Source organism: Heliangelus exortis, chromosome 8, assembly GCF_036169615.1.
Source record: "Heliangelus exortis chromosome 8, bHelExo1.hap1, whole genome shotgun sequence".
NCBI classification, from domain to species: domain Eukaryota; kingdom Metazoa; phylum Chordata; class Aves; order Apodiformes; family Trochilidae; genus Heliangelus; species Heliangelus exortis.
In genome coordinates, this window is record NC_092429.1 from 12,114,880 (window position 1) to 12,142,614 (window position 27,735).

The 27,735-nt window shown below is 37.0% G+C and overlaps 2 protein-coding genes across 8 annotated transcripts in view; one reads left to right on the plus strand and one right to left on the minus strand.

Moving 5' to 3' along the window:
- USP33 (ubiquitin specific peptidase 33) overlaps positions 1–4,709 on the minus strand; it is a 38,641-nt gene extending 33,932 nt beyond the window's left edge. For 3 of the 5 annotated variants that reach the window (XM_071750454.1, XM_071750453.1, XM_071750450.1), the window contains exon 1: positions 4,547–4,688. The gene's annotated coding sequence lies outside the window, so the exon portion shown is untranslated. Of the gene's footprint in view, positions 1–4,197; positions 4,350–4,546 lie in introns of those variants that run through there. The other 2 variants (XM_071750452.1, XM_071750451.1) reach the window with 2 other exon arrangements.
- The window catches only part of MIGA1 (mitoguardin 1), a 35,440-nt gene continuing 12,414 nt past the window's right edge, over positions 4,710–27,735 (plus strand). Inside the window, exons 1-8 of one of the 3 annotated variants that reach the window (XM_071750498.1) lie at positions 4,710–4,849; positions 6,009–6,176; positions 8,828–9,005; positions 9,526–9,662; positions 9,937–10,063; positions 10,519–10,655; positions 11,441–11,561; positions 26,247–26,347. In XM_071750498.1, the coding sequence (XP_071606599.1) occupies positions 6,081–6,176; positions 8,828–9,005; positions 9,526–9,662; positions 9,937–10,063; positions 10,519–10,655; positions 11,441–11,561; positions 26,247–26,347 (897 nt within the window). In that variant the 5' untranslated portion in view covers positions 4,710–4,849; positions 6,009–6,080. Of the gene's footprint in view, positions 4,850–4,982; positions 5,126–6,008; positions 6,177–8,827; positions 9,006–9,525; positions 9,663–9,936; positions 10,064–10,518; positions 10,656–11,440; positions 11,562–26,246; positions 26,348–27,735 lie in introns of those variants that run through there. The other 2 variants (XM_071750499.1, XM_071750497.1) reach the window with 2 other exon arrangements.

Sequence of the window (27,735 nt, forward strand, 5' to 3'; positions counted from 1 at the left end):
ACAGAAAGCTATGAAGTTTAACAGAAAGAAAATTTAAAACTGAACTCTGTAACATTCTTTTTAGATAAATATTCCAAATTACTTATGCAGACAGGAAGCATCCAAGAATTTTGTTCCAGTTTTGTCACTTAAACAATCACTATTGATGTCTCAACCTCTCCAAATCCCAAGAAATCTTAAGCTTTTTTCCCCCAATTATTATCTGTTCAAGCTAGCATTCTTTTATCAAGACTTGCAACTAAACTTCCATCCTAACTCAGTGATGCATGTTCCTTGAACTGTGGGCAGCCTTTAGCTCTGAGTATCTGTTTCCACTTTGCCTGTTTGCCTTGGCAGCTTTAGCTCCGTTTCTTTCACTGTCCACCCATTGACTCCTTTGAGTATTAAGTAATACAGAGCTTTGACAGCATGAGGAAAAACAAACCCTGCCTAGGAGGCACCTCATACACACTTCCTAGTGAACTTTCAGCTTGTTATCTTTGACTTGGTCTTTACTTCTATTGGCTCATGATAAGAACCCTTTGAATCAAGAGGCATTTCAGTTCCCTTTGATTAACAAAAGAGCTTTATATAAATGTGTGTATGTGTTTAAATAGTCTACAGTATTCCTACCAACATTCCTATATAACTATTATTACTAAAGTATCATATATCATTTTTCTAGGAATAATACATACAACTTTATATAATTTTTTACATACATGCAGGTATATACCTGAGTGTAAGTATTAAACAAGATATTTATTATATAACATGTATGCCCATTCTCAAGTGTGTATGTGTATCTTTCAGTCATTCTGAATGTCACGTTAACAGCTGTTCAAGAAAGCAGTTAAGAACTTCTCTCACAAGACTGGAAATACTACAGTAAATTAATAATTTGCAATTTTTTTCAAGATGAGGTCTAAATTCTCATCCTGAACCAATAGCATGGCATTTAAAAAGCATGACTCCAACACAGGCTGCAACTGGAGAAGTATTTGCTCAGTTCAGTATTTATTTGTAATCTACATGCAGTATTGCTGAAAGACACTTAAAACATGAAAACCATAGCTTTTCAGGCCAAATCTGCTCAACATCAGCAATATTAGCAATTCTGATTTGAACTGTTAACTTCATTTTCAGAAGAAAAGTGGAAACACGAATATACTTTCCACCTTGCACATTTTGCAAGGCATGTTAAAGCACTGAAAATGGACAAGAGAGTTTTAAAGTTTCAAATAAAGTGCTGATAACCTTAATAAAATTCAGTGTGAATTAATGCTGATTTAAAAATAATGCTTTAGAGAGACTGGTGTAATGAACTGGTAAAGCTTTAGGTTTGGGGGGGCGTTTGTTTTGTTTGTTTTTATGGAAGAAGCTTTCTAAATGCATTATACCAAGCAATATAAAGCTATGAATGAAGTGAAGACCTCACCTCATGGTACCAGATCTGTATTTAATAGCTAATTTTCACACTTTGAACCATGCAAATCCAAACCTGCAGTCCAGAACAAATCCAAACCCAGGAATTCTGCTCACATCAGATTCTTGTCCTTGGTGCAGTCTGCACCTCCTCATAATTACCAGAAAGACCAAAGCATGTTGAAACTCGTGTCCCTACAGATGTGGTCCCTATTCCTGTCCATATGGAGAGCATTCCTTGTAGAAGTAAAATTAATCTTGCAGATTTTATACATGCTATTACACAGGCAGAGCTAGGCAGCCTTCCTTTCCCCTTCTATTAAAAAAATTCTTACATATCTCCTTCCATCCTGCAGCAACTATGATAACTTGCTGTACTGCCATAACCTTTGTAGCTTAAAATATCTAACTGCAGTAACAGAATTTTTTAAATTTTGTGTTAAAGTCTATAACTGTAAAATTAATTTCAAAACCATGATTCATCCTTCATCTAAGTCCAAGCAAGCCCAGAGCAGTCACTCCCCTGCTGTCTGCCCTTCCTCCATTTCACCACTTCCTACTCTATCTGAAAGGATTGCTTAGCTTCCTCTACTGATGTATCTCATTATCACATCTACCTTTCCACAAGCTTCTGCATTGCATTGACCTCATCCAAAAGTAGCTTGTTCCTTCCCAGCTCTGTCTGAAGCTTCCTGAATCAAAAGTTTATATATTAGAATGACTGAGAAACACTCTGGAAAGCACCTGTAAAAGTAATTTCAGCCCTCTGTTTGCGGAATGCTAAAAAAATTGTTACCAAGACAGGAACTCTTAGACAGCAATCACACATCAAGAGGTAACAAGTATTTCTGTCACTATTCATGGATACTGAAAAAATATTCCATGGTCTTACAGGAACCTTAGAAAAATTACCAACTGAAAATCCTGGACCTACTCAATGATCCTGAAGGTCTCTTCCAACCTGAATGATTCTAGATACCAGATTCAAGAAACAACTTGGTTTCACTATGAGGTCAAGAATGAAGGAAAACTTAACTGGGTATAGAACTCAGTTTGTACAGAAAATGGTTTGTCCTGATTTGAGCCAGGACTGAACTACTGTTCATTATCACATTCATGAAGTAAGCTTCTCATCATAGTTCTATTTTTTAAAACCCATATTTAGGAGAACTTTGCAGTCTCTCCCTTGTTATCCCTCCACAGTTTCCACCAAAAGGTTTGTTTCCGCCCAGAACAACTATTACAGACATAGAACAACTCCACCAGATACTAAGTATTCAACTGATATTACAAATAATGTGAAGTTCATGCAAGGAGCCTAATATTTCCTACAGAAACATATGATTTTAAATTCTCTCAAAAAGTTAACGTTTTCATCTGCCTAGCTATAGTAGGTAACACTTTAACAGATACTTAAATGAATATGTATCCTTATTCTGTAAATATCCCTAAATGTGGAGTCATTTTATCAGATCATTTTACACAGTTCAGTTAGGGAATGCTTATAGAGGATTACTCTGAAGATAGTAATTACCTGAAGCAGTAAATGTGTATTACTAATAGGCTACTATTATTTTGGCCATACGACTCTAAACATCAAACCCGTAAGCTCTGAGTTCAGGCTTCTTATTTGCACTCACAGTTACTCACTAGTGATGTTGATATATGGCTGCATTTAATATCTATTTTCATTTTATAGCAACAGAAAAAGATTGACACTTGGGTGCCACTTTGTATCTGAACATTTAATCTCTTAGAACACTAAAGAGATCTGGAACTTCAGGCATTACTTTATCACACAGATTCTACACACTTCAGAAAAAACACACCAGCATTCATTCCAAACTACACACGCCTGTTGAAGCTACAGCCTTAGACATACATATTCAGATTTTTAAGATGTATATTTTTCTATCAGTTCTAATGTGTTGCTCTTTAAAAACTTTACTGGATCCCTTGACAATCATCACAGAATTTACTTAAACATAACAATGTACATTAAAAATATTTACTAACGTTGAGAAAAGTCTTCTTAAGTCAAGAAATAGAGAAGATCAATCTTCATTTCACACAGTAAGTTCCTTTATAGTCTGTTAATCAGTAAGTGGTTTTGATTTTCATCTTTCATCCCTTCCTACTTCTACCTTTTTTAAGCTATAACTCTAAACATGAGTATTCAGTTTTCTTGGAGAAAAATAACCCCAGTACAAACTCTCATAGAAAACTTACTTTATGTATTTAGAGTAAAACCCTGTATTTTTTCCACTGAATGACAAAAGCATACTCAGCAAGCTGATGAAAGATACCTGGCCCTCCTCTTCAGGCACCAAGAACTATCCACCCAAGCAAGACAATTTTAATGCCACTGTCATTGTATTTTTTTTTTAATTGTTTTCAAATAGAAAGGACATTAAAAAGAAGGTATACCTGAGCTGAGGGTATATCATCTTACAGCACTAGCCGTTTTTCATTTTATATTGCCTTCTAAGGTATACAGACTGCCCAATTATTTCTTTCTTCCAACACATTCAGACCTAACTCTGAAACTCAGTAGCTGACCTTTATGTAAGAGGATTTTCCTAAATAAGACGTCGCTTGCACACAGGAGAAGCCCACAGTGATTTTCCACTACACCCGGCTTATTTCCCAGCCTGTTTCATCTCTCCTACGCGGGGCTCCAAGCCCGTAGATACCGCAGGGAACGAACGGAGTCATTTACGGTTCAATTCCTCTTATTAGGAAATTGCATCGTATCTGTCACCGCCGCCGCGTGGCTTCAACTTCAGGAGATACCTGCTGGGGTCGATGCAGAGCTCCGAGGCCACTTCCAGCCCGCACGACCACCCGGGGCCTCGGCACGCCCGGTTCACCGCCCCGCAGCTCCGCGGCCCGGTGGGAGAGGGAGGGATGGAGGGAGGGGAAGGGAGGGATGGAGGCCGCGCACCGCCCCTGGCCCCCGCCCAGCCCTCCGGCAGCGCGGCGTCCCGGCCGCGGCCATCACCGTGCCAACACGCCCAGCGGGCCGAGCCGCCCTGGACTTTGAGACCGACCGGAGATACCGGCCCCGAGCTCCTGTGTCCCTCATGGAGCCCAGACCCGACTCGCACCTTACCCGCCGCCAGCGGGACTCTCCCTCTCTTACCGGAGCAGCCGGGAGGACGCACCGTGCGTGGAGCCCGGAGCTAAGCCGAGCCGCGGCCAGCCCAGTGGTTTACATCGATGGCGAACCTCAGCCTCCGGGGGCAGCGGCCTGGCGGGTAGCGCTCCCCGGCCCAGGGCACCGCAGTGCAGACGGCGGCCGTGGCGAAGAAGGTGCGCGCCCAGGCCACGGCTCGGCCGGCGTCTCCTCAAGCAGACGGACGCGCACCGGCTGAGGCTGCGGCAGCACCGGCGCCGGGACGCGCCCCGCACAAAGATGGCCGCGCGTAGCGTCTCGGCCACTCACGTGAGTGTTGCCCTTCACAAAGATGGCGGCGCCAGTCTCTTACCCTACCTCGCCCCGGCGTCGGCAGGAGAAGGCTGCCCGGGGTTAAGATGGCCGACGCGGACTCCTAACGGAGCGGGTCACCCTCACGTGGTAGTGACAAGGACTGACACCCAGCCGACCGGGGCCGCTTCTGTCTGGCCCGGAAGCGTATCACCCGCCGGTCTCCTAGCAGCCGCCGGGGCGGGCAGGGAGCCGCCCGCCGGAGCCCGCGGCGGCTGCCCCGGGGCTGAGCAGGTAACGGGGGGAGGCAGGGAGGCCGCAGGGCCGCCGTGCTGCGGGCACAGGGAGAGGTGCGGCTGCCTTTGCCTGGGAGGCTGCGGGGACGGGAGCTGAGGGCGCGCAAGGCTCGGGCACCTCCGACAGCGAGGCTGGGGCTGCCTGGCCTGGGGAGGGTCCGGCAGGGCCGGAGAGACTTTGGTTCTGTCCCCAAGGGATCCGGCTGCCCGACGAGGCTCGCTGCCCCTCTGAGGGCGGACGGGCGCCGCTCCGTGTCCGTGCCCTGAGGAAACGCCTCTGGCACCGCACAGCGCGGCGGTGGCCGGAGAAGAACCGGTGCATGAGGCTGACTGCTCCCTCAGCCCCTGGGCCCACCATTTCTCACTTCACTCCGTGGCACGGTGGCGGCCGTGGGTGTCAGGCATGAGGGGCTTCGCCTTGTGCTCCGCATCAGGAAGTGCGAGCGGGGCCCCTTTTAATGGGGGAGACTACGTCAGGGTATAGTATTTGTTTCTCATGTGTCTGCAAAAAATTGAAGCTATGAATGAGATAAACCTTTTCTGACTGCTCTGAAATCTTTTAGCTCTTAGTAATGATCTAAGGGTGGCTTCCGTTTATGATTTAGAAGGTATAATAAGTAAGTTAACAGATAATAAAAGTAGACCAAGTCCTCTGTAGATCCTGGCTGTGTATATACAAGTCTCTGGTCTCTGGACAGAGCAGAGAACGGGGCCTAAGCTGAGCCAGATTTTCTGTCTTATCATTGAGGACAAGTCTGAACTCAGAACCATGAATCAAACAAGTCGTGTACCTGTTATGCAAGAGGTTCAAGACAGAAGAAAGCTGTCCTGGGCTGCTAGTGCATAGTTTAGTAGTTTAGTATGTGTCCTTCATTTGACAGAGTATTCCAGAGACCATCTGTGACGGATTTCAAGATAGTTCTACTTAATGAGGTTATGGGAGAGAAGGAGCCATGTCAGAAGGTGTTACTGAGACACGATTTTCTCTGAAGACGGCAGCTTTGCGGGTATTTCATCTTCCCCTTTCTTGGTATTACTCTCTTAACCAGGTAATAAAATAGTTACCTGAACATTGTCGTTTGTGGTATATATTTAGAAGTTCAATTGCAATGTTGTACTCACTTTTCTGAGTTTAATATGAAATAAATTTGTAGGAGTTTATTTATTTTAGTTTATTTAGAACACTCAAGTGAAATAATCGCTTAATACATCATCATCCATATGACTTAAGAAACTGCTTAATCTGCAGTGTCTGTAAGCAACAACACTGATTCTCACCAAGTGAAATACCAAAATCCTCTAGGTTGTTTTTGTTGGGGTTTTTTTAGATTTTTTTTTAATGTATTTAAAACTAGGAATAACTACCATTAAATTTTAATAGTAGTATTGAGTATGGACTAAAATATCTTCTGTATTGCCATTTGCCAAACTAATCTGAATGTTAAGACATTGATGCAAATCAAAAATCCTGTTTGATTAGCTAAGTGGCACGTGACTAAAAAGGCAGCATTTCTTATAAAACGGGCTGTTTTTTAAACCTGTTCAGTTCTTTGTACTGGCTTTGCTTTACTTAAGCAGTGATCTTCAAGGAAAATCTTGGTCACTCTTAAGCACAGAATTCCCTTTTAGAGATGGCCATGGAGTGATTTTGTTTGTTTGCTTTTATCAATATAAGCTAGTTTATATAAATAGCAAAATGGATAGCAGTCATTCAGAACTGTTAAAGAGCCCATTATGATCTCAATTTTCAGGTAGACAAAAGTTGATACTCCTTGTCTGCAGGGAATCCTAAAATTGGTCCTTAGAGCACCTTTGTGTCAAAGACAGGGAGGAGGAGCTATAATTGTGTTGTAGAGATGTTGTTTGCCTATAAACTGATAACTGTGGTATATAGCAGAGGGAAATAAATCAGAATTATTTGACAAAATTAAAGTTTCAATTGTATCTCTCAGATAATTTCTTGTAGAGCAAGGCATATTGTGGTGCTGTAATATGTAGGAGGGAAAAAAAAAGTTGTTTCTAGTTAGTTGTACGAAATATAATTCAATAGTTCTTTCTATTCTGTATGTGCTGAGTCATTAATATCTAACTAATATATATATATATATTTCAGGTCAGGAATTAATTATTTTTTTTCTTGACATATTAGCAGGTACTAATAACATTCTGTTTTTAAACCCCATGCCTTTAATATGACTTTTTTATTTTTATTGAATTCAATCATTGTAAGTCACAGCTATGTAATTTTTTTGTATTTGCATGGAAACGCTTTTTTTTGCTGCATAGAAAATCAGGATGAGATCTGCTCAGTCTTAGTTGCATCTAGTTATTTTCACATTTTTTTCTGTATTTACAAAACTTGAAAATTCTCACTGCAGAACACATTTCTTTTTACATTGCAGCATATTTGTATCTTTTTAAAATATCATGTGCAACACCATTATTTGCAGCTATTAACTTTCCTTTTCTTAGAGGTTTTCAAGCTTGTAGGCACAGAAAAAGCTTCTAAAAATCCACTTGCAGTTCTTTGAAACAGTAGTCCTAGCATTTAATTCTGTGACCTTCATGGTTTTAATCTCAGTTATTTGGTTATTTACTGTTTTTCTGTTAAATATAATAGCCTTTTGTAAGTATGTGCACTGTATTTTAGTCTTTCCTTTTCCTTACAGAGTACAGTGCTGAGTTTTCTGCTTCGGCCAAGATCCTGGACCATTAAGGACAGGGTTCTCAAGTCAAAGATGTTTGACTTGTTGAGCTCAATACAGAGCAAACCTTTCAATGCTTCTTTAAATTGCTCAGTTCTGATAGCATTAAACCAATTTCATCAGCCAGGGAGTGCTGGAGTGCAATGGTACTTTGTGTGGACAGGTCTCTCCTGGATGAGGAAACACATTACATAAACACCATATTAGCCTCAAGGATTGCAGATCTGTTTTTTTCCCAGCAGCCTGTTTCTCAAGGAGCATAGGCTTCATAAAGATGTTGTAAATGTGAACTTGAATTTCCACTTACATGGCACTTCTATTCCTCATCTATCTTGCAATTTTGAATTTTATTAACTTTGTCAATGGCTTTTAATTCTAGTTGCTTGTAGATATGGTTATTTGCTAATTTAAACATGTAAACTTATGACTGATCTATATCCAAAATAAAATGTAACCATTAAAAAAACCAAACGAACAACAACATAACAACCTAAACACAGTTTATTAAGAGAAATATTTAGAGAATATTCCTCCCTAATTGAAACACCATGGGAATATTAGTTTTTTGCGAATATTTAGTTTTCATCCACTCTTTTACAGTGCAAGAAAATATCCTAGTGGTGAACAGTGAACTCCGTCTCAGTATTTTATTGCTGTTAGAGAATTAACTGAAGCCCTGCATTAAAACACTTAGATCCTCACAGTTTGTGGGTTCCAATATACCTTATAGTTCTTAGTGCTGCAGTATGTCCCTCAGTATACTCACTGTGTCCCACCAGTCCCTTTGTTAACAGTCCCCAATCATCACAAATTTTGAGAAGTGGTTAATCATGTTCCTGTGCTTCTGATTGTTTCTCAGGATGTGTGACAGAAGCATCTCTTACATCCCTCAGACAAGCTTCAGCCTAGGCTGAACACACCAAAAGGAGGGTATGAGGAAAGGTGGGAGTTCAGGAGCACACTTTTCTAATGAAGTCACACTCTTTTATTTTCAGATTAATCTTTCCCCTGGGTTAAAGAAGCTTTTTGCAGTAACAGCTGTGAGTGCAATATCTGTTCTCTTTCTGGCCCATCATTTTAAAAGAAGACGAGGAAAGAAAAACAAGAAAGTGCCACCATGGGAACCAAGTCACCTGGTATTAGAGTGTGCCAAAGCAGCTGCTTCAGAAAAAGGTACATGAAGGAACCCTCAAGTTTTTTCTGTTTGTGTCTTGGAGGGGAAGTAGAGGGGTATGCATAACAGGAGTGCTAAAATAAACTATTTTCATTTAATGCTGAGTAAGTTGAAGAATTGTTGAAGTAGAAATTGTGCAAATAGGGGGAAAATTGCAGTGTTAATAAATAAGCTGATCATGTTCTTAAAGCTGAAGTTTTAATTAAGAATTTGTATTAAAACTTCTTAAATTAATAGTATATTAACAATGGGATTTGCAGTATTTTCCCAATACTGAGAAAAGCAGATTAAAGTTCTTACAGGGTGAGAGAATAATTATAGTCAAATGCATGCTTATTGTTACAACTATTGACTGCTCTAATTTGTACTTTCTTATATAGAACTGTAAATACAAAAATAGGGTTTTTTGCTTCTAAGGTGAAGTTAATGTAAGGAGTAAGTGCAGTTCTTTATACATCTTACTAACAAAAGATACAATGTTTTGAATTTGCATAACTTTAAAATCAGTGTATCTGTTAGATTCTAGTTGTTCCAGTAGTCGGCAAAACTTGACACTTTCACTGAGCTCTACCAAGGAAAAAGGATCTCAGTCTTGTCTCTATGCAAATGGGGGACTTTTCAGTAAATACTCTGGTTCAGTCCAGAGTCTGGCCTCGGTAAGTACAAGTGTTTTAAGGCTCTTGAATATCTGTTAACTTGCACTGCAGATGTACCTAGTGGTTCACTGAGCAGGAACAGCTTTCCTGAACCAGCTGCATGGAAGATTAGAGATGCTGAAAAGGCCATTGTACTTAGCACATAGTAAAACCAGTTTATAGGTAGATAACTTGGATTTAACGTACTCTGGCAAGCTTGTAGTGTTAAGGATACTCCATATAACCATCCTTCAAGATTTGTTATGTTGGGGGTTTTTTTTTGTTTGTTTTTAAGGTTCAGAGTGCCACCTCTTGTCACAGTTGTGCTTGTGCCAATTCTAATTCATGGGATAAAACAGATGAAGATGATATCAAGATAGTCAATATTCCAGTGACCACACCTGAAAATTTATATTTGATGGGTAAAGTATAACAAGAGCATTCAGCATCTACCAACAATGAATATAAAAAATTTCTTGGGGCTATGGCAAAGTGACAAACAGTATTAATGTGGTGTTTTCTCACAGTGTTCTGTGGGTGTGTGTATTTTAAAATACATATTTTTATTCCTTTATTTGTTCTAGTAAGCCATAGAAATATTTTTAAAAGTTAATAATAAAAAAATGCTCTGAACATTGTTGCTTTAATCATATTGTGAACTTTTGTATCTTATTAAAAAGGCAGATAGCTCTTTTGGATATTTTTTTTTTTTTTGGTTGCTTGGTTGTTTTTTTCAGACCAAGTTTGCTGCTGGTTTTGAAACTTGCATTTCTGCTATACTAATACTACTTAGCTAGTTAGTTTCCTGTGACTAAAATGTCAGTACATATGGAAACTGAGCATTTGATGGGATGGAGTTGTTCCCCATCTCCCCTAGGTATGGAGCTTTTTGAAGAAGCACTGCGTCGGTGGGAGCAGGCACTGACTTTTCGTAACAGGCAAGTTGAAGATGAAGCAAGTTGTGGTTCCATTAAGCTTGGAGCAGGAGATGCAATTGCAGAAGAAAGTGTAGAAGTGAGTACACTTAATCTCTAAACTACTGTTGTTGCCCTGACAATTCCTTGTTTTGTTACCTGAATCTTTTCAGCTTCTAATTAAGTTACCAAAACTGAGAATAAATTCAAATTTCCAGTTGAGTGGCATTGTGTTTAAAGGACATCTAAGTTTGTTCCCTGGCATTATTTTTTTGTTTTTGTTGTTGGTTATTTGGAAGAGGATGGGGGACAAGGAGCTAGCTTTATTTACATTTTTTTGGAAATAGCTGTTGCATCAGTGTTTGCTTCTGGCAGTATTATCAAGCAATTGAACATGCTACTTGTCTGCATAAAATCTCTTGGCTCATCCTTTTCTTACATAACTATATGCAAGGATATCTCTGCTTACCAGAGATGAAAGTATTGGGAAAGATGCTGAAGTTATGAATATTCAAAAACACTGTGCTTGAACCTTATAATCCTTTGTTCTTATGAACAAAGTGCCAAAATATTTTAAAATAAATGTACGCCTGTATGGCTTTCATTATTTCTAATACAGTAAACATCACAGGTAATTTTAAAATATTTTTAGGCACAAATTTTTTTTTTAAGCTAAATAAAGTATGTGTACATTTAGAAAAGTTTGTATATTTCTGATGAATATATATATTTATGCTGAAGTATTTATAAAGTGTCTTTGTGTGGTTTGTAGGAAATTTATGTAGCACAATTTACCCCTTGAAAGCTCAATATTCTCAGATTTTGCAAAGGAAACTTACAGATTGTAAAGAAATAGAATGTTTTCTAATGCCATTCTTCTTGCAGGATATCATTAGTGCTGAATTCATTCATAAGCTTGAGTCCCTTCTTCAAAGAGCTTATCGTCTTCAGGAGGAGTTTGAAGCCACCCTTGGGGCCTCTGATCCTGCGTCTCTAGCTGATATTGGTGAGTACTCCTATTTTACATTTTTATTGCTTGTAATAATGACTCTTTGGGGGAGAAGTCACTGAAATATCCACTGAGCAGAGTTATATTTATCAGTAAAGAAACAGAAAAAAAATCAGGTTATTTTCATTATGTTTGAGGTAGTGCATGTATTTTAGGAAAGAATAAACTGAGAGAATTTTTTCCATGAGACTTGTCAGTATACTTGAGAATTTTCACAATATGTTTCAAGTTTCTAAAGTTTATGTTGACCTGGATATTTAAATATTTATGCAGTAAGAATGTATGAGCCTTTTAACAGCATGGATGCATCAGAGCATTTTGAAATAAGTTTTATATGTCTTTTGAGCTGCCAAACTATGTATACATTTACTTTTTTTTTTTTTTCTGTCATAATATTTTACAAAAAAATTAAACCAAGCCAGAAATAATTAGTCTGAAACAGATATCTATTACCAAAGCTGCTATCCCTGGTGATGGAAATTTATCACAGTTATGACTAAAACTATGATGTTAAAATAGCAAATATAGTAATTGCTGCTAGAGATGATGATTAAGTACAGAGAGTTTTATTATTTTTAGTTGAAGAATTGGTTTAAATGTTCTTAAGTACTGACACTGATACTGTTTCATGGGTCAAGATTAAGCACCTGATCTCAAATAACTGTCAAACTTTAAAGGCAGAACATGTTCTGGGGTTAGTTTCAGTCAGTAGTCTTGTTTGTTAGGCTTCAACTTGGCTGGCACGAGGTGGCAGTACTCTCGTCTCTTACCCTTCATGTAATCCTGAAACTACTAAATACAGCTCTGAGTAAGGTGGGAATTAAATTTAGGTCAGAGTTGGCTTTCTGACATTATCTGCATACACCTATTGATATAATTCTTAAATCAGAAAAGTGTTTGAATGTTTTAGTTTGGTATCTGAAACCATAAGCTGTAAATAAAGTTGCTTTGTATATCCATTATTAAATTAGAAGCTTATTTGTAATTTCTGTCTTCAAGCAAAATTATTTAAATGGTATTTAAGGGACTCAGTGTAATGCTCAGTGCTTGGTTACCCTCAAAGTATTTTAAATTGATTTTTTTTTTTTTTTAGATGTGACAACTAGTTTCTTGTTTGCCAAGAACATTATGAGAATTTAATTACTTTCAATGTTTAATGTAGTAGTTTAATAAATAGTGTTTTCATTGTTCAGGATTTGGGGCTTTTTAATCCTTGTCTTGAGTTTGTGACTTGAACAGCAATACATTAAGAATGCTTCACTTCTTTAGCACGTTATAGAACAAGAGTGCTATCTACTTCCAGGGTGCCTGGAAGATATAATACGTAGGATGTTTTTGTTGAATATTGGGTATTCAGAACATTTCATTACTCAAAATTTCTTAGGTGTTTTTCTTTCCTGTAGAATGTGACAGTGAGTATTGTATGTGAATGTTTGAAGTACGATGGGTTTGAGAGTGACTTTTTTTGGGTAACTTCCTGAAAGAGACAGGAAAGAATGTTTGGGAGAATCCTAGAGACTCTCTTACGAGTTTATTTCCCCCGTCTTGGCCCTCTTTATTTTAATTTTTTTTTTTAGTTTGGTCATCTGGTGAAAGAAAATGTAAGCTGCTGTCAACAAATTTTCTTTTACTACCCCAAAATGTTAACATGTACTGAACTCCATGTGGATGGATTTAATATTATTTAATAATCTTAGTAATAAAAAGAATTGAAAATAATAGTTTTCAATTCTGTAAGCTACTGAGTTTTAAACAACAAATACAGCCCTGGAAAAGGCATTTTAAATAGGTGAAATAGTAGAATTCAGTTATGTTCATTGTTCATTCTCCATTCTCCACCAGACTTTCAGAATTATTGTATAAGCCATCAAGCTAAAATAGGATTTCTGTACAAGAAATATTTCTGGACATGATATTAAAAGAAATATATAGGGTTTAAGTTGTTTTGATGATGATCCTCTTGGAACTGCGAAAACAGCATAGGAGGTCAAGAAATGAGTTTTCCTAAGGCAGACATAAGATGCACTGAATCAGGAGCAAATTGGCAGAAAATTGTGAAACAAAATATTCTTCATGTTATTTCTGAGTGATGACTGTGAGGGGGTACAGGGTTAAAAGCTTCCAATACTTTCTTTAGTCCTGTAGTCTGTCCTTGAAAAAAGTTCTCTTTTTTGGGGGGGGAGGATTCTTCTATTTTATTTTATTTTTTTAGCTCTTTTCTAACAGAACAAAATGTCAGTTGAGCTAACTTGGGAGGAATGCAAATAGTTGGGAGAGAAACAATAGCTTTACTTATGAGCAGAATTGCAGGTCAGAGGGGAAAATTCTCAAATTGGGGCTCCTTGTCAGTACTGAATTCCTAATACTTCATATTATTTCTATTTCTGTTGTAAAAAGGAATGATGGCTCTCAAACTAATGGTGACTTGTTTACACTGGCAATCTTTTTGATGGTAATATTAAGACCTATGCATTTATTACCTTTTTTTTAAAAAAATAGTTATTTTAAATTTTGTATTAGTTATATGATTTAAAGCAAATTAACTGTGTGATCTACTCCAGAGAAAGATCTCTCACAAAGGTCTGTGTTGTTGAATGACTTTGTTGGAAGGTTTGTCTGTTTCTTTTTTTAATTTTCTTTTCACACTCAAAGATATGCCTGGCATTTTGGAGAGAATGAACACAGCCTCTAACCCAGTGGCAAAACTCTTTGGATAAGAAAGCTTTTTTCCAGCTGCTATTAAAACAAACAAAAAAAATATGTATAACCAGGAAAGCTGTTGGAAGCTCATTTTCAGATAATGTGACACGGATTAATGTGTTACTGTCTGTGGATGAATATCTAGGGTCTATATTTTCCTTCTTGCCTCTGAAATGTTAATAGAAAAAGTTTAGTTTGAGAGTACCATGTTTTACTTGTTTATGCACAAAACATGTTTCTGGCTTCTGGGTTCCAGTGAGGTGGAGAGCAATTTATAATAATTGACTTAGGTGTGCTGTAGTAGTACATACTATAAAATAATTTCAAAATAGTTTAAGTTTTTCTGGTAGCTTAAAGCCTTTTGCTTGCTTTGTATTCCCAGAAGATAAATTTACTTTAAATTACTTCTTAATATCTTGGGATGTGCAAAATCTTCTTCTAGTGGCTGAAACCAAATTGAAATTGAAACAAAATAAAACAAGTATCTTCATCTTAAAAATGCTTGTATAAAGGAATGAAAACTAAATCTGAGGAAAAGCACAAAATAGTTATTTCAATCCTATTTAAAGAAAAGAAAAACTATAATATAATTTAGATATTATAGTTTGTGGACATTCATTAACTGCTGAAGCTCACTGTATTTTACTATGAGTTTTCTTGTATTGCAACTTAGTGCTGCAACTCCTTATTTCAGCTTGCACTAGATAATCAAAGGATAGATATTTGAATTAGATGTCTTCTACTGTCAGTAATATTTAAGAATTGTCTTTAAGGGCTTATTTGTCCAATATTAATAAAGCTTCCTTTCTGAATGGCTTTCAGCAGAATTCTTTACTAGAAAGCACTGAAGCACAGAATATTGAATAGTACAGTAAGATTGATAGTTAAAAGGTCAACTTACAACAGTAAACAAAAATATTTTTCCAAATGTTGTTATTTATGAAAAGATTATAATTCTTTGCTTTCTCAGCAATACTCTTAATTTTGTCAATATTAAAAATAAAAAAAATAGCTTTGCATGAAACTACATTGAAGTTACTAATACTGAAAAAGTCCAGTATTTGACAAGCTGCATCTTTATGTTGGTATTTGATAACCTGGATTGTATGATTGGGTTTATATTAAAATGCCATTTCATTGCTTGCTAAAGCAGATCAGCTGAAGTCTTTCCAGCAGTTGCTTAAGAGAATCTATTTTACTGTATGCTGAGCCAGCATTGGAGAACCCAAAATCACTTTTTGAATGTTAGCTGCAGAGTGATGTGGATAGAAAGTTCCAAAAGCTGTTCCAATAAGATCAGAGTCTGTTCCTGATTTTTGAGGACCCTTGTTACAATTTGCCCAACAGCTTTGCCCTTAGGTCCAGCCCTGCAGGCTATTTATACACCTTGTTGCTTTTCCTTAAATGGCATCCGTGAAACCTGTCTTCTTTCTCCTCACACCGAAACTCCTGTTTAAGCCCTTGTCTCTCTCACTTCTCCACTCCTTCCATGTCCTCATCTCTTGCCTTGTCCCTTTAAACCTGTCTTCTCTCACATGGATTGAACTGTTTTTCATTAAAATCACCTTTGCTTATTTTTCTGACCAAATTATTCCTTCCCCTTAAGATTGCTTTCTCAGGAGCTTCTAACAAATTGCAAGCTGTTCCTCCTTGTAGGTCAAGAGGCTGCTCATAATTGAGTCACAATCCACCTGATTTAATTTCCCAGCCTTTGTTCAGTTTGCTGTTCCTGTGTTTCTCTGCTCAGCCCTCCTGTCACAAAATCCATCTGCTGATTCTCAACAGTTTCTGCTTGTTCCTTACAACATGTGAGCAGCTGCAATTGTCTCTTTCCCAAGATCTGTTCTTAGCTTGAGTGTCCTCGTTCTGCATAGTTACCTGGCCAAACTCTAAAAACTTTCTCCCTCTTTTTCCTTTCTTCTCTGCCCATAGGAGCATTTGTACAGCATTTTATGCAGTTGGGGTCCCACAAGACTACTCAGATAGGGCTAGTTAATACATGCTGTATATCTGTGTGTTTCTCTCTTTCCCAAAAAAGCAAATGTACATAACTAATATTACTTTAAAGACAATTTTTTTGAGTGTTCCATTGCCTCTTTTTATTTTTTGGCTGTTCTTGTGCTTAGTTTTAGTCAATAGTTCTTCTGTTTTTTAAAACCTTTCAAATGAGTACACATTTTTCTTCTTTTTGTGTAAAAAAAATTGTTTTCTCCACACATCCTAATGAAGGCTTGATGTAATAACCACTTGCCTTCATTCTGAATAGTTGTGGAAAATGGTGTATGGAATAAGTGGAAACAGCCTTAACAGCCTTCCAAAGGCAGGAAGTTGCCATTTTTATTTTTTCCCCACTCACATGTTCTCATGGTATATTCTTACAGAGTTATAGTTTACAAATTCTTTTTTATACTCAAAAGGATGTATATATACTTAACATCTATGTGTTTATATACATTGTGAGTATAAATGATCCAGAGACAGGAAAAGTCATTCCAGACAGATGACAAGTAGTAAGGGCAAGATCAGTGTTTATTTTTCTGGCTGGAGTATTGCAGTGTGAGGTTATATAAATTGATGATCAAGAACATGTTTTGGCCCATAGGGCTAATTCCTGGTTTAGAAATTCTACTAAAACAAATTATTCTTGCATTTGAATACATTTTTAAGAGTCTTGTTTGAAACAGTCTTGGGCAAAGTGAACAAATGAGAGCCAGAATGGGGTGGGGGAGATAGAGCCAGTGAGAGTTCAGAGTCTGAAAAGACTTCACAGGTAATCAGCTCTCTTAGCTCAGTAGCTTTGAAAGTACAGAAACAACATTTTGAGGTTTTCCAGTTGCTTTTGAGCACAGTGTCAAAATGGAATATTGACAGAAATGTCTGAAATCAGCAAATGTAGCTCTCTGCACTGTAATTTCTTTTAATTCAGTAGCTCAATTGGGAATAAAATCAGTAAACTTCAGTCTCCAATTTATTTTCATGGACTTAAAACATGTTTCTGTGCTCACATGCAAAAGTTTAACAGCTTTTCTTAACTGATGTGTCTACTGCATTTAAATCTTGCTGCAATTTAAGTCAAAGGCTCTGACCCAGTAGCTGGGGGTAGGGAGCCTGTTGGCAATTGGATTCAGTGATCTTAGAAGTCTTTTCCAACCATAACAGTTATGTGATCCATATAGCACAGTGTTCAATAATTACTGTTACTGGGCTTGTTGTTTAGTAAGAGACATTTATTTACCAGGCATACAGTTTGTGGTTGGGTTTTTTTAGTTGCTTACTCTATAGCTGGGAGGCTGAAGTAGCTTTTCATTCCTAAAGCCTTTTTATCTTACGGGTTTCTTAAACTTTTGTTTCAGCTTAAAATATTTAAAAGATGAACTTATATGTGGGAGTAAATCTAATCTTGTAGGAAATTATAGCAAAAGGTTCTGTGTACAATAACAACAGAGGGAGTGAAATGTATTATTTATGTGTCATTTTCCTCTCATCTTGTATTTCTGACATTAGTTACTAAATCTGTTACAAAACATACTAAATGCAGTTAATTTTCTGTTTCCCTTTGGATGGCTCAAGGTAAACTTTTTTTTTAAAAATCACTATTGATTGCCCAGTTCTTTGTGGGATATCTGGTCTGTGCACTATGTTCCACATTACCTAATACTCCTGTTTTGTAGCAAAGTGCTGTAGTGTAGCTGATTCAAGAGCACATGTCGATCACACCAGGCTTTATTCTCTCTACTGCTATTTAAAGCTGCCCTTGTTTTACATGCAGCCAAGCTGCAAGTACTTAAAGGTAAACATATACATATTTCCAGATAGCCTAAATTATGTACATTTTTTATTATTCAAGCATTGCTTTGTTTTACTTTAATTTACCACAGATAACTAATATGTTGTCTAAATAGCAGCTTTAACTGCATCTGTTTGAGTAGCTGCTAAGCAGTGTCAAGATATCTTCTAGGGTCAAGTTTCAGTAATAATTACTTACATTATAATTCAAGTATTAATGTGTTGTTACTAATATATTTAGCAACCTTATAGTGTTATTTATTTGGGGTTTTTTAGTGTAATTTAATTCAATTTGGGTTTTAAATTTTAGTTTACTTTTTTGATTTAATTTAATTTTTTTAAAATAAATTTCAAATTTTAGTTTGGTAAGTAGTAAACTTAAAATACAGAGGAAGAACTCTTCACTCAGGACAACACTTTAAGGATTGTTATCTCATTCTTTCCTACTCTCCAGGGCAAGTGGAATGCAAGCAGGCCCCAATCAGTAGGGCACTTAAGATATTCTTTAAGTCTGATTGTTTGTTAAGCACGTGTCCTGCCAATTTAGATTCTTAAACTGTGTGCTGTGTGCAGCTGGGTTTGCAGGAGCCGGTCACATTCCCAAGAAGCTTCACTGGATTCTGCAGAATTCTGTAGGACAGTTCTGCCCTGAAATTCAAGTGAAGAAGGATTTTTATGCCGTCCTTGCAGACTACACCTGTATCAAATATAAGAGTCTGTTCTGAATATGGACTCCAAATGTTAGTCTAAATCAAATATATATATATATATTCATCTTTTGATGTTTACTTCATTGGGGATCATCATTTATGTAGTTGGTTCCAGGGATAGAAATGTATCAGTCTTTCTTTTCTGATTCTGTCTTCATACATGTAAGCAGAATTACCAAATACTAGACAGAATGTTCTTCTTTTAATGGAAGAAAAAAATGTGTGTTCCTTTTGCCAGTCTGTCTCATTTGCTTTGTAATGTCAACATACCCCAAGTATGCTTGATAAAAAAAAGCCTTTCCAGCAATCTTGTGCTTAAAATCTTACTTTGAAGATGTAAGATAATTTCAAAGATGTTTTACAGTCCAACACCTTTGTGCCGGGTCCAGCAAAGTAATCTGTATGCTAGCATACAGATTATAAACTGGCTATTCTTTCCCTTTTTGTATAACAAATTTAGGAAACTTTATAAAGCAACTGGTTTCGGGAGCTGAGCAACAGCTGCTGGTTATTCTTGTCCTTTTTCATGACTAAGCATGCTTCTATTTGCTCTTCTATCTAGAAGTGCATGGTGGGGAAGCCAAGAAAATGGTAGTGAGCTGTCTTGGAAAGAAGTAAGGATTACTGCTAGTAATGCACTTCTGTAAACATCTTGCTTTAAGTACCCACTGATTTTGATAGATTTACACAGGTTTGAGGCCAAGGGGATAAGGTCACTTACTTTTGAGACTTCTCTCTCAGTTCTGGTGAGAAGACTTTTTTACCCAACCTACTTATGGAAGCTTCTGGCATGGAAAGGGTATTAAAGGAGCTAATTCTAGATTTGTAAGCCTCTAAATTAACCCTTCTGCCAGTATGATATTGCACATTGAATCTGCTCTGAATCACAATGAGTTAATGTGCTGTCATGGTGAATGTGGTTGAACAGACCATTCCCTTGTAACTAGAAAGTGTCTGTGCAAAAATAGGGGTAGGTTGTGCTTGTTCTGGGGATATGAAGGATTAAGAAAAGGCAGTGATGTTCAGTTCTAATGACTAAAGTATCTGGCAGTCGTCACTGTGCTGTACTGCAAATCCCTAGTGAACAGCCTACTTTTTAAAATCAGCAGCACTGGGATTCAAACTAGACTTTGCTCTGGACAAAATAGGTGGATGCTTTCTGAACTTCAGGGAAATTGAGTACCCCTATAAAGAGGAGCCAGTGACAACATTGTGTTGCCCTTCCATCTGAGTAGACTGTCCAGGTTAGACAAACCAGCAAACTTGATTGCCAAATCTTCTCTCTCAAATCAAAGTACAGAAGCTGCTATCTAAACTGTTAGTCATCAAAACAGGAAGGTGGTGAGAAATCAAATTATTTTGTAAATTATAGGGATGAAAACCTTGAAATCAGGGAAAGTCCACTGATTCTTAGCTTCAAGGTAAAGAAGTTGCAGAAATTTGCAACTCTTTGTAATGTAGAACCTTATAATGTGCAGTTATGAATAATCAAAAGTTTACCTTTTCAAATAAACAAAGCAGAGTTCCTTATGGTGAGATCTTGATATTTTGAGATTTATTTTTTTTTATGATAAAGCATGCCACAATGTTCCAGGGGCATCTTTCACAGGTAACATGCTATATAACAAAATTATATTGCTAGCCTTTTATAAATTGTTTGCTTAGAAAAAGTTGGGACTATCAGAAAATATCAGTTCAATAATCATGTTTATGGCAGAGTTGTTTAGCAGATTTAAATCTTGAAGTAGTGATTTATCACCATTCCATAATATCAAATGTATATTTTATTTCCTAGTACTCATGAGCTATTTAATGTACCTGTATTATTTAATGTACCCAGGAAATGAATTACACTTAAATAGGTATATTTTTTAGGTAATTTTTTTTTTTTTTCTTGGAGAGACTAAAATGGTTATTTATGCACAAGCATGTTGTGCTCCCTTTATCTTTGCTGGATGAGAACACTCAAGGTAAACGATTCTACTGTTTTACAATACAAGAGCAGTAACCAGTTGGGTTTTTTTTTTTGTTTTATACATCATTAAACATATGGTGCTCAGCTGATAATAATACTTTGGGACAAAGTCATTATCTTGGGGATCTGAAAATAACCATATTATTATAAACATCTCAGAAATTGCTGTTACTTCTTTCCAGAGTATATAGAAACTCTTTAAGATTATTAGGTAATTCTAGCCAAGTTGCATCTTTTTACAGGTGGCAAATATTGTGAATCAATACATATCTCTTAGGTGGACTTTATTACTCATGTATGTAAATTTAATGTATTGTTTTATATGCATATATTTTTATATGCTTATAGTTTTTATATGCATTATCCACTTTTAAGCATGAAGAATCTATTACTGTCATCTATTTATATGATTTTCATTCAGCTTTTAATCAGCTGGACTCCTTTTATCTCAAGAAGAAAATGAAAGTAAGAAATACAGAACGCAGTGTAAATGAAGAATATGCTATGTTTTGCATAAGTTTGCATAAGCATCCAGTTTCTTGGAAAATGGGCCTTTTTATGTACCTATGTGAGAGTATTGTAGTGGAATGGTTTTATGTGGACCTTGAAAAATATAGCTCTGTACTTGGAAACAATTTTGAAAGCTCTGTTGAGTCAACTTTTACTGAGGAAATAAGATTTGGCCTTCTGTTTGCACAAAAACAGAAGATTATTCTCTGCATGAAAACGACTAAGCTATTTGTTAGGTTTTTAATCTGAAGGCTCAGCAGTTAGCTAAGCAAAAGCTTACATCTGTAAAAAGGTCTGTAACTACTAGAAGGGAGGTAAAATTGCAAATACTAAGTGCTCAGTGCAGTCCCATACTGTTTTCCCCCATTGTTCTTTCCATTAGACCACTACTTCAGATGCTGAGTTCCTCCTTGGGTACTGGTAAGCAGCAGCTGTGCTCACAGCAAGGTGTGTGAGCATAAACCAACAGCCAGGCTGGAGGACCCTATAGGGTCCTCCCTATGGGGTTTTGTGGATTTGGTGGGGCTGGGAGGAGTGTTTGTTTTTTTTTTAAAGGAATCTGCCTCTTCGTCTTATATCAGGGCAGTCCCAGCAAAGCACTATGAGATGTGTTTTAACTTGTGGTATATGCTGACCTACTGATAGAATACAAAATTTGGTAAGATATTTTTGAAAGGCCCTGTACTAAAATATATTTTTCTGCTGAAGTCAGTAACAGCTTTGGGTTTTGTTTATATACAGTGAGGTGGGATGCCTCCAGCTATAGGCACTTGCTTGAACCCAGGTGTTTGTATTATTGGTGTATGTAAACACATAATTTACCAGTAACTGCTATATCCAGAGGGGTCTGTGTGGGCACCCTGCTCCATTCTTGGCTCACCTTTTTAACCTGTTCCTGTACAACCCAGTCACCAGAAGTTGCCATCTGAAGGTTGGCATTGTTCGCTTTTAATAAATATGAAATAAACTTCACTGTTTTCTAGGTGCATCCTGTAAGACTTCATGTAAAACACTAGTAGCTGCTTGGAAGGACTGATGATTTTAATTAATATTCAGTCAATACTTGCAGAGTTTTGACTCTAAATGTAAATAAAGGTGCTTTTGGATGCTTCAGCAGCAGTGGTGACAAACCACTGTGCCACTTCTGACTAGCTAAAAGACTGTGACACATGATCTTGAAACTGAATTAGGTAGTAATTCATGCTTTTGTGTTCTCTGAACTTGATAATTGCAATTCTTTTGTCTGTCAGGAAGCCACACATCCAAGGGGCCTGACTAGCACAGAACACAGTGGCTGTCTGTGTGGTAGAATACTGGGACCCTGTTGCTCTTTGGGTTCCCTGAGCTGTCATGAGTGGATTCCTTGCAAGGTTTTCTCCTCTTTGTTATCTGTCAAGTCTCTTTTTCTCACCCTGCTTTCCTGCTTGTGATGCATTACTGCACTGGTGTTCCACTGAATTGGGAGGGCTGGGGAGAATAGGAAACCATGGCTTTAACAGTGGCATTCAGAACTAAATTCCTTAACTCCCAGTGAGTTCTTTGCCAGTGGGTAAGTGCTTTCCTTTTTTAACTGCTGCACGTAAGTGTCAAACTCACTTGCGAGCTCATGCCATGTTTCCTTCAAGGTTGGAGAGAAGATAACATATGAACAGTTTTCAGAATTTTAAAACATTATCTGTGGAGAAAGCTTCCCAACTGAATGCTAAAAAGTTAATTTATGTGCAGTTCCATCTCTAATGTCAGACTTTGATCTGAGAGGGATTGGTTTTATGGTCTGCCCTACCACAAGAATTTACCAAAGTAAAAGACAAATAAATATTCTAGATTAGTACTCTGAATAGATGTGAAAGTAGTTGTGGTCTTATTTTAGCCTGCTTAATTTCAAGAAAATAAATATCATAAAACTGGGATTAATTTTGCAAGCTTTAGCAATAGTTCATACTCTTAGCATTTTTTTATACTCTTAAGAACCATGTATCCATTTTAAGGCACTACAACCAAGAGCCTTGATGGCAATTATTGTTGTCACTATCTACTTCATCCTCTTTACAAATATAAATGAACCCAAAATAACTTCCTGGCTTCTCAAATAAGTAAAATATGTTTGAAACTCACGTACTTGGTACTATTTCTTTCCTGAAGGTATTACACTGTATCAGAACTAGGGATTAGAGATGACTTTGTGAGCAGTTGCAGCCACTGGTGGGTGGGTTCCTCTTGCAGCTGTTCATTCCAGGAGTCTCATCCTACTGCTGTCTCTTTTTTTTCCATGTTCTTGTGTCTAAGAATGTTCTCTTGGTCCTTGCATGGTATGTAACTTAATTTTCACCCTAACATTTTCATAGTGTGCTCTCTGCACAGCATGGGTATTGATAAGCACCTGCTTAGCTAAGGGTATTTTAGGGTTTGAGGGTGATGGTGGCCAGAAAATCAGAAATAACTGACAAAGCTGTTTTGTTTTCTCTGGGGAGGCTCTGCTTTGCATGAACATATCACTTCCCAGAGATATTATTTCACTCAGCATTATCACTCCTTTTTTATTTTTTTTTTTCATAATGTGGAAATCTTGTGCCTTTTTTGTAGACATAGATATTCCATATTCAACCAACATGTTAAAAACGTATTGGCTAGGTGAGTTTCAGACACATATTAAAACATTTGGAATTACGACTTCTTCAGCAGGTATAGGTACATTCAAAATTTCATAATTTATGGCAGTTTGGGTGCAAACTCTACAGAAGAACCTCTGGTTCTATGAGGGGGGCTAGAAACTCAGTGTTTCCTTTACACTGATTGTTCTTTTATATTTATGCTGAATAAGTTGTAGTTAACTCATATTATTCCCATTTTTATGTAATCTGTTGCAAAGCCCAGTGTTAAATATTTCAGTTTCAATCTGGGAATATGTTGTGGTCACTGAGCTATAAACTCACATAAAACAGGCACAGCACAGTAATTATCAGACAATATCCAAAGGATTTGAGGCTTCAGTCCATGGTGTAGTTGAACTTCCCTGTGATGGTGCTGAAGACATTCTTGGGTTGTGAGTAAGCTGATAAATGAGTCTATTTGACAGCTGAACTTTGTGTACAGAAGGACTGGGTCCTTACTTTTAACATCTTCATTGAAGCCATTTGTCAGATCTTTATCAGTGTGACCCAGGCTTTACTCAGTAATTTGCATTGCTCCTTGGGAATGTAGCTGTTTATTTCTCATGAAGTGTTGCATGTTGCCTTCACACTGGGAGGACTTGAACTTCCAGTTGCACTTGAACCATGTGCTAGAAGGGTTTTCTAACTGTGAGATGTAGAAACTTCTGTTTGATTGCACATTTAGTAGGGAAAACAATTTAGCTAAAAGGAGGGGGCCAGTGGAAAAATCTACAAGCAGTCTATGCATCCATGCATTACCCTGTGTTAAACAGTACTATGGCAGTTTCAGCAACTGCTTATGTGAAAAAGTGGCATTAGAAAAGCATTTAAGTGTAATATTAGAAGGAGATTACTGCAAATTATGATCTAGAAATAAGGAGGAAACATCACGTTGCTCGTCTGTTCTTACCAAATCTCAATCTCTACAAACCACAGTTTGGCTTTCTGGTCCAGCTCTTCAAATTCCAGTATGTGATTGTTTCTCAACAGCTTGGCTGGTTCTGTACTTTTCCTCCTGATTTTAAGATGTCAGGAAAAAACCCCAAACTATTAAGCAGGATCTGAAAAAGTAAAGAGATTTCCATATGAATATTGTTGTGATTACAAGTTGGAATCTTCCTGACTGCATCTAGTAAAATCTTCATCCAGACTTTTACTATTTTTTCCCTCAGTGAATAGTCTCAAGGACAGATATTTATTGTTATGTGCAGTTTTTAAGCTCTCACTCCAAGTCCATAATTAATGAAACCATTACAACTAGTGAAATAATAGCTGAGCTGTGTGGATTTGTACCTTTTCAATTGATGAGTAAACCATTCCAGTATATTGGCATTTTGCCACTTTGCTATGTAACAGTGTTTTTTATGAAATACTGCCATAGCAACAGATCTGGATGACATTGGGTAGCTGGTTGCTGCTGACTGTTGGAAATAAAACAGACTTAGCAACTCATGTGTAATGTCTGAAGGTAAAGTAACTCAAAATAAATGTCTGTGCTCTACTAAGAATGTAGTATGGGGTACGTCAAGCCAAAGTCTGACTTAAGAATTTAATCCTTCTGTGAAAGTGTTTCTTTAAGGTGATAAAAACCCATGTATGCTAATAATATGTGCAACAGTTGAAATTTGAGAATAAAATAAAGGAAAACTGAGAGTGTATTGCAGATTACTTTAAGCATAAAGTGTCAGTTATGTTAAAGGCACTAAGAATTCTAGTACTTTAGGAAATGTTTTTGGTTGTGTTATTTTGATGGAAAAGCTTCTTAGGGAATATATTTTTTTTTCATATATATATATTCTTTTTCATATATGTATATATATGTCTATATACAGACAAGATTAAAAGCTTGACTTGCTCTCCTGGAGAACCAGCAAGTTAAAAAGGGCATGAAAAGTAGAAAACGAAATTAGTTCAAGTGAAGCTGAAACCTGCTTTTTATTGATATCTTTTATTGAGAACAGTATTTCTTGGCTACTAAACCATTGAGTTTTTCTTATATAACAAAATTTAAAAATTAATGGCAGATTTAGATCAATTTAGCGAAGTAACATCTTTAGATAAAGAGATCTTCGGAAGTATATCAAAGAAGAGGCAAAACTCTTGGGGAAATATTTTTTCTTCTGTCTCTCAATCACAGTTCATATTTTTGAGTCCACTTTAAAGACAGAAAAATACAGTAAACCTTACAAATGTTAGCGGGTCTTAGGAGAATTTGTTCTCACACTAGTATAATGTTTTTCCTTCCAAATGAAGTGCTATGTTGAAGTATACATGAAACACACTTTCAAAACTTAAATGGAATTTTCTGGTAGTCTAATAATCAAGGCTGTATGGTTTTCTTATTTTGAAGATAAAAATACAGACATTACTGTAAAGGATAATACGGATGATTTCTGCCTTCGAGATACATTAAGCATTGCATCAACAGACTCCTTTGTCTCCACAGCTGAGGTAAGACCTTTATAGATTGCTTCTTTAAAGATTCACTGGCCCATTTGGACTGAAGAATCTTACTTTGTTTGCTAACTATCATAAGCAAAGTGTGTTTCTCCTCTGGGGAAAAAAGCAGCTTTCCTCACTTGGTTGTAACCAGTTTCCTATCAGTTCAAGTAATGAAGCTAAGATCAGTTTGCTTATTATGGGTTTTGTTTGCTTTTGGCTTGTTTGGTGTTTTTGTTTGTCTCTTTTTTTATTTTTTTTTTTTTCACACTGGCAGAATGTTTCCCCCCCTTCTTCTAAAAAGAAGTTGCTTTTGAAAAATGTATGATATTTCAATGAGGGATGAAGCATGATCAATTGAGGCTATAGTAGTTCCTTTCAATGGTAATTTCATTATTATTCAGTTATCTTCTTTCGTTTATTTTTCTTTGGTTTTCTTTTTTTTTTTCTTTGTTCAATTCCTTTACCATATTATTAAGATGTGAAAGAGGTTTTGTCTGGCTTTGGTTTTTTGGAGAGGAAATTATTAGAAATTGACAGCACGTTGTTTGGGTATGTTCCATGCACAGCTTAACATATTTCATATAACTTTACCTAATCTTCTTGGGTAAGACCAGAAAGGATACATAAAGATATAATCTTTGGATAACGAGGCATTGTCTGCTAGATGAAATCTGCTACATCTCCCTTGAAGTATTAGAAATAATTTTATATGCAGTGACACACTTGTTTGACTGTGGGAATATCTCCTTTTATACTGTCCCTGGAGCTGAAGTGATCTTAGAGAACACTTTTCTCCAAATTACAGGAAAGGCAGTTGGTTTCAATGGATGTGTTCTGTGTTAGATATTGCTGTCATGTGTGCACTATGACTAAGCTCAGACAATTGGAAAAAGTGAGAGAATTGCATACATGCTCCTTGCAATTAGCTTTTGACTGTGTATTGAATAGTTTATCTTACCATGACACAATTAGCTTGATTTGGTAATTTACATTAGGTTGTGATGGGATGTCTGACTTTCATTCCTAAGATTGCATCTGCAGAGACTGGTTACTCTTCCTGTAATTTGAACAAAACCACAATTCAAGCTTGCTTCAAATGTATCAGCTTTCAAGAGGAGAGGAACCATAAACCATTGTAGTTTGTACTGTACATTTTGTGTCTTTTTTTCTTCTTTTTTTCTATGAACTTTCCCAGGTTTTTTGCACATATGTGGAGATTAGAACAATCCATTATGCTAACTTTTGCTGCTTTGCTTAAAAAATAAATTAATAAAATAAAATACAATGCCCCCAAGAAGTAAAAAAACTTACACACACAATAAAATGTATCACCCTAGTGGACTAATCATCCTAACCAGAAGCTAAATTGTCCTGGTATTTGTTAAAGAAATGTTTGA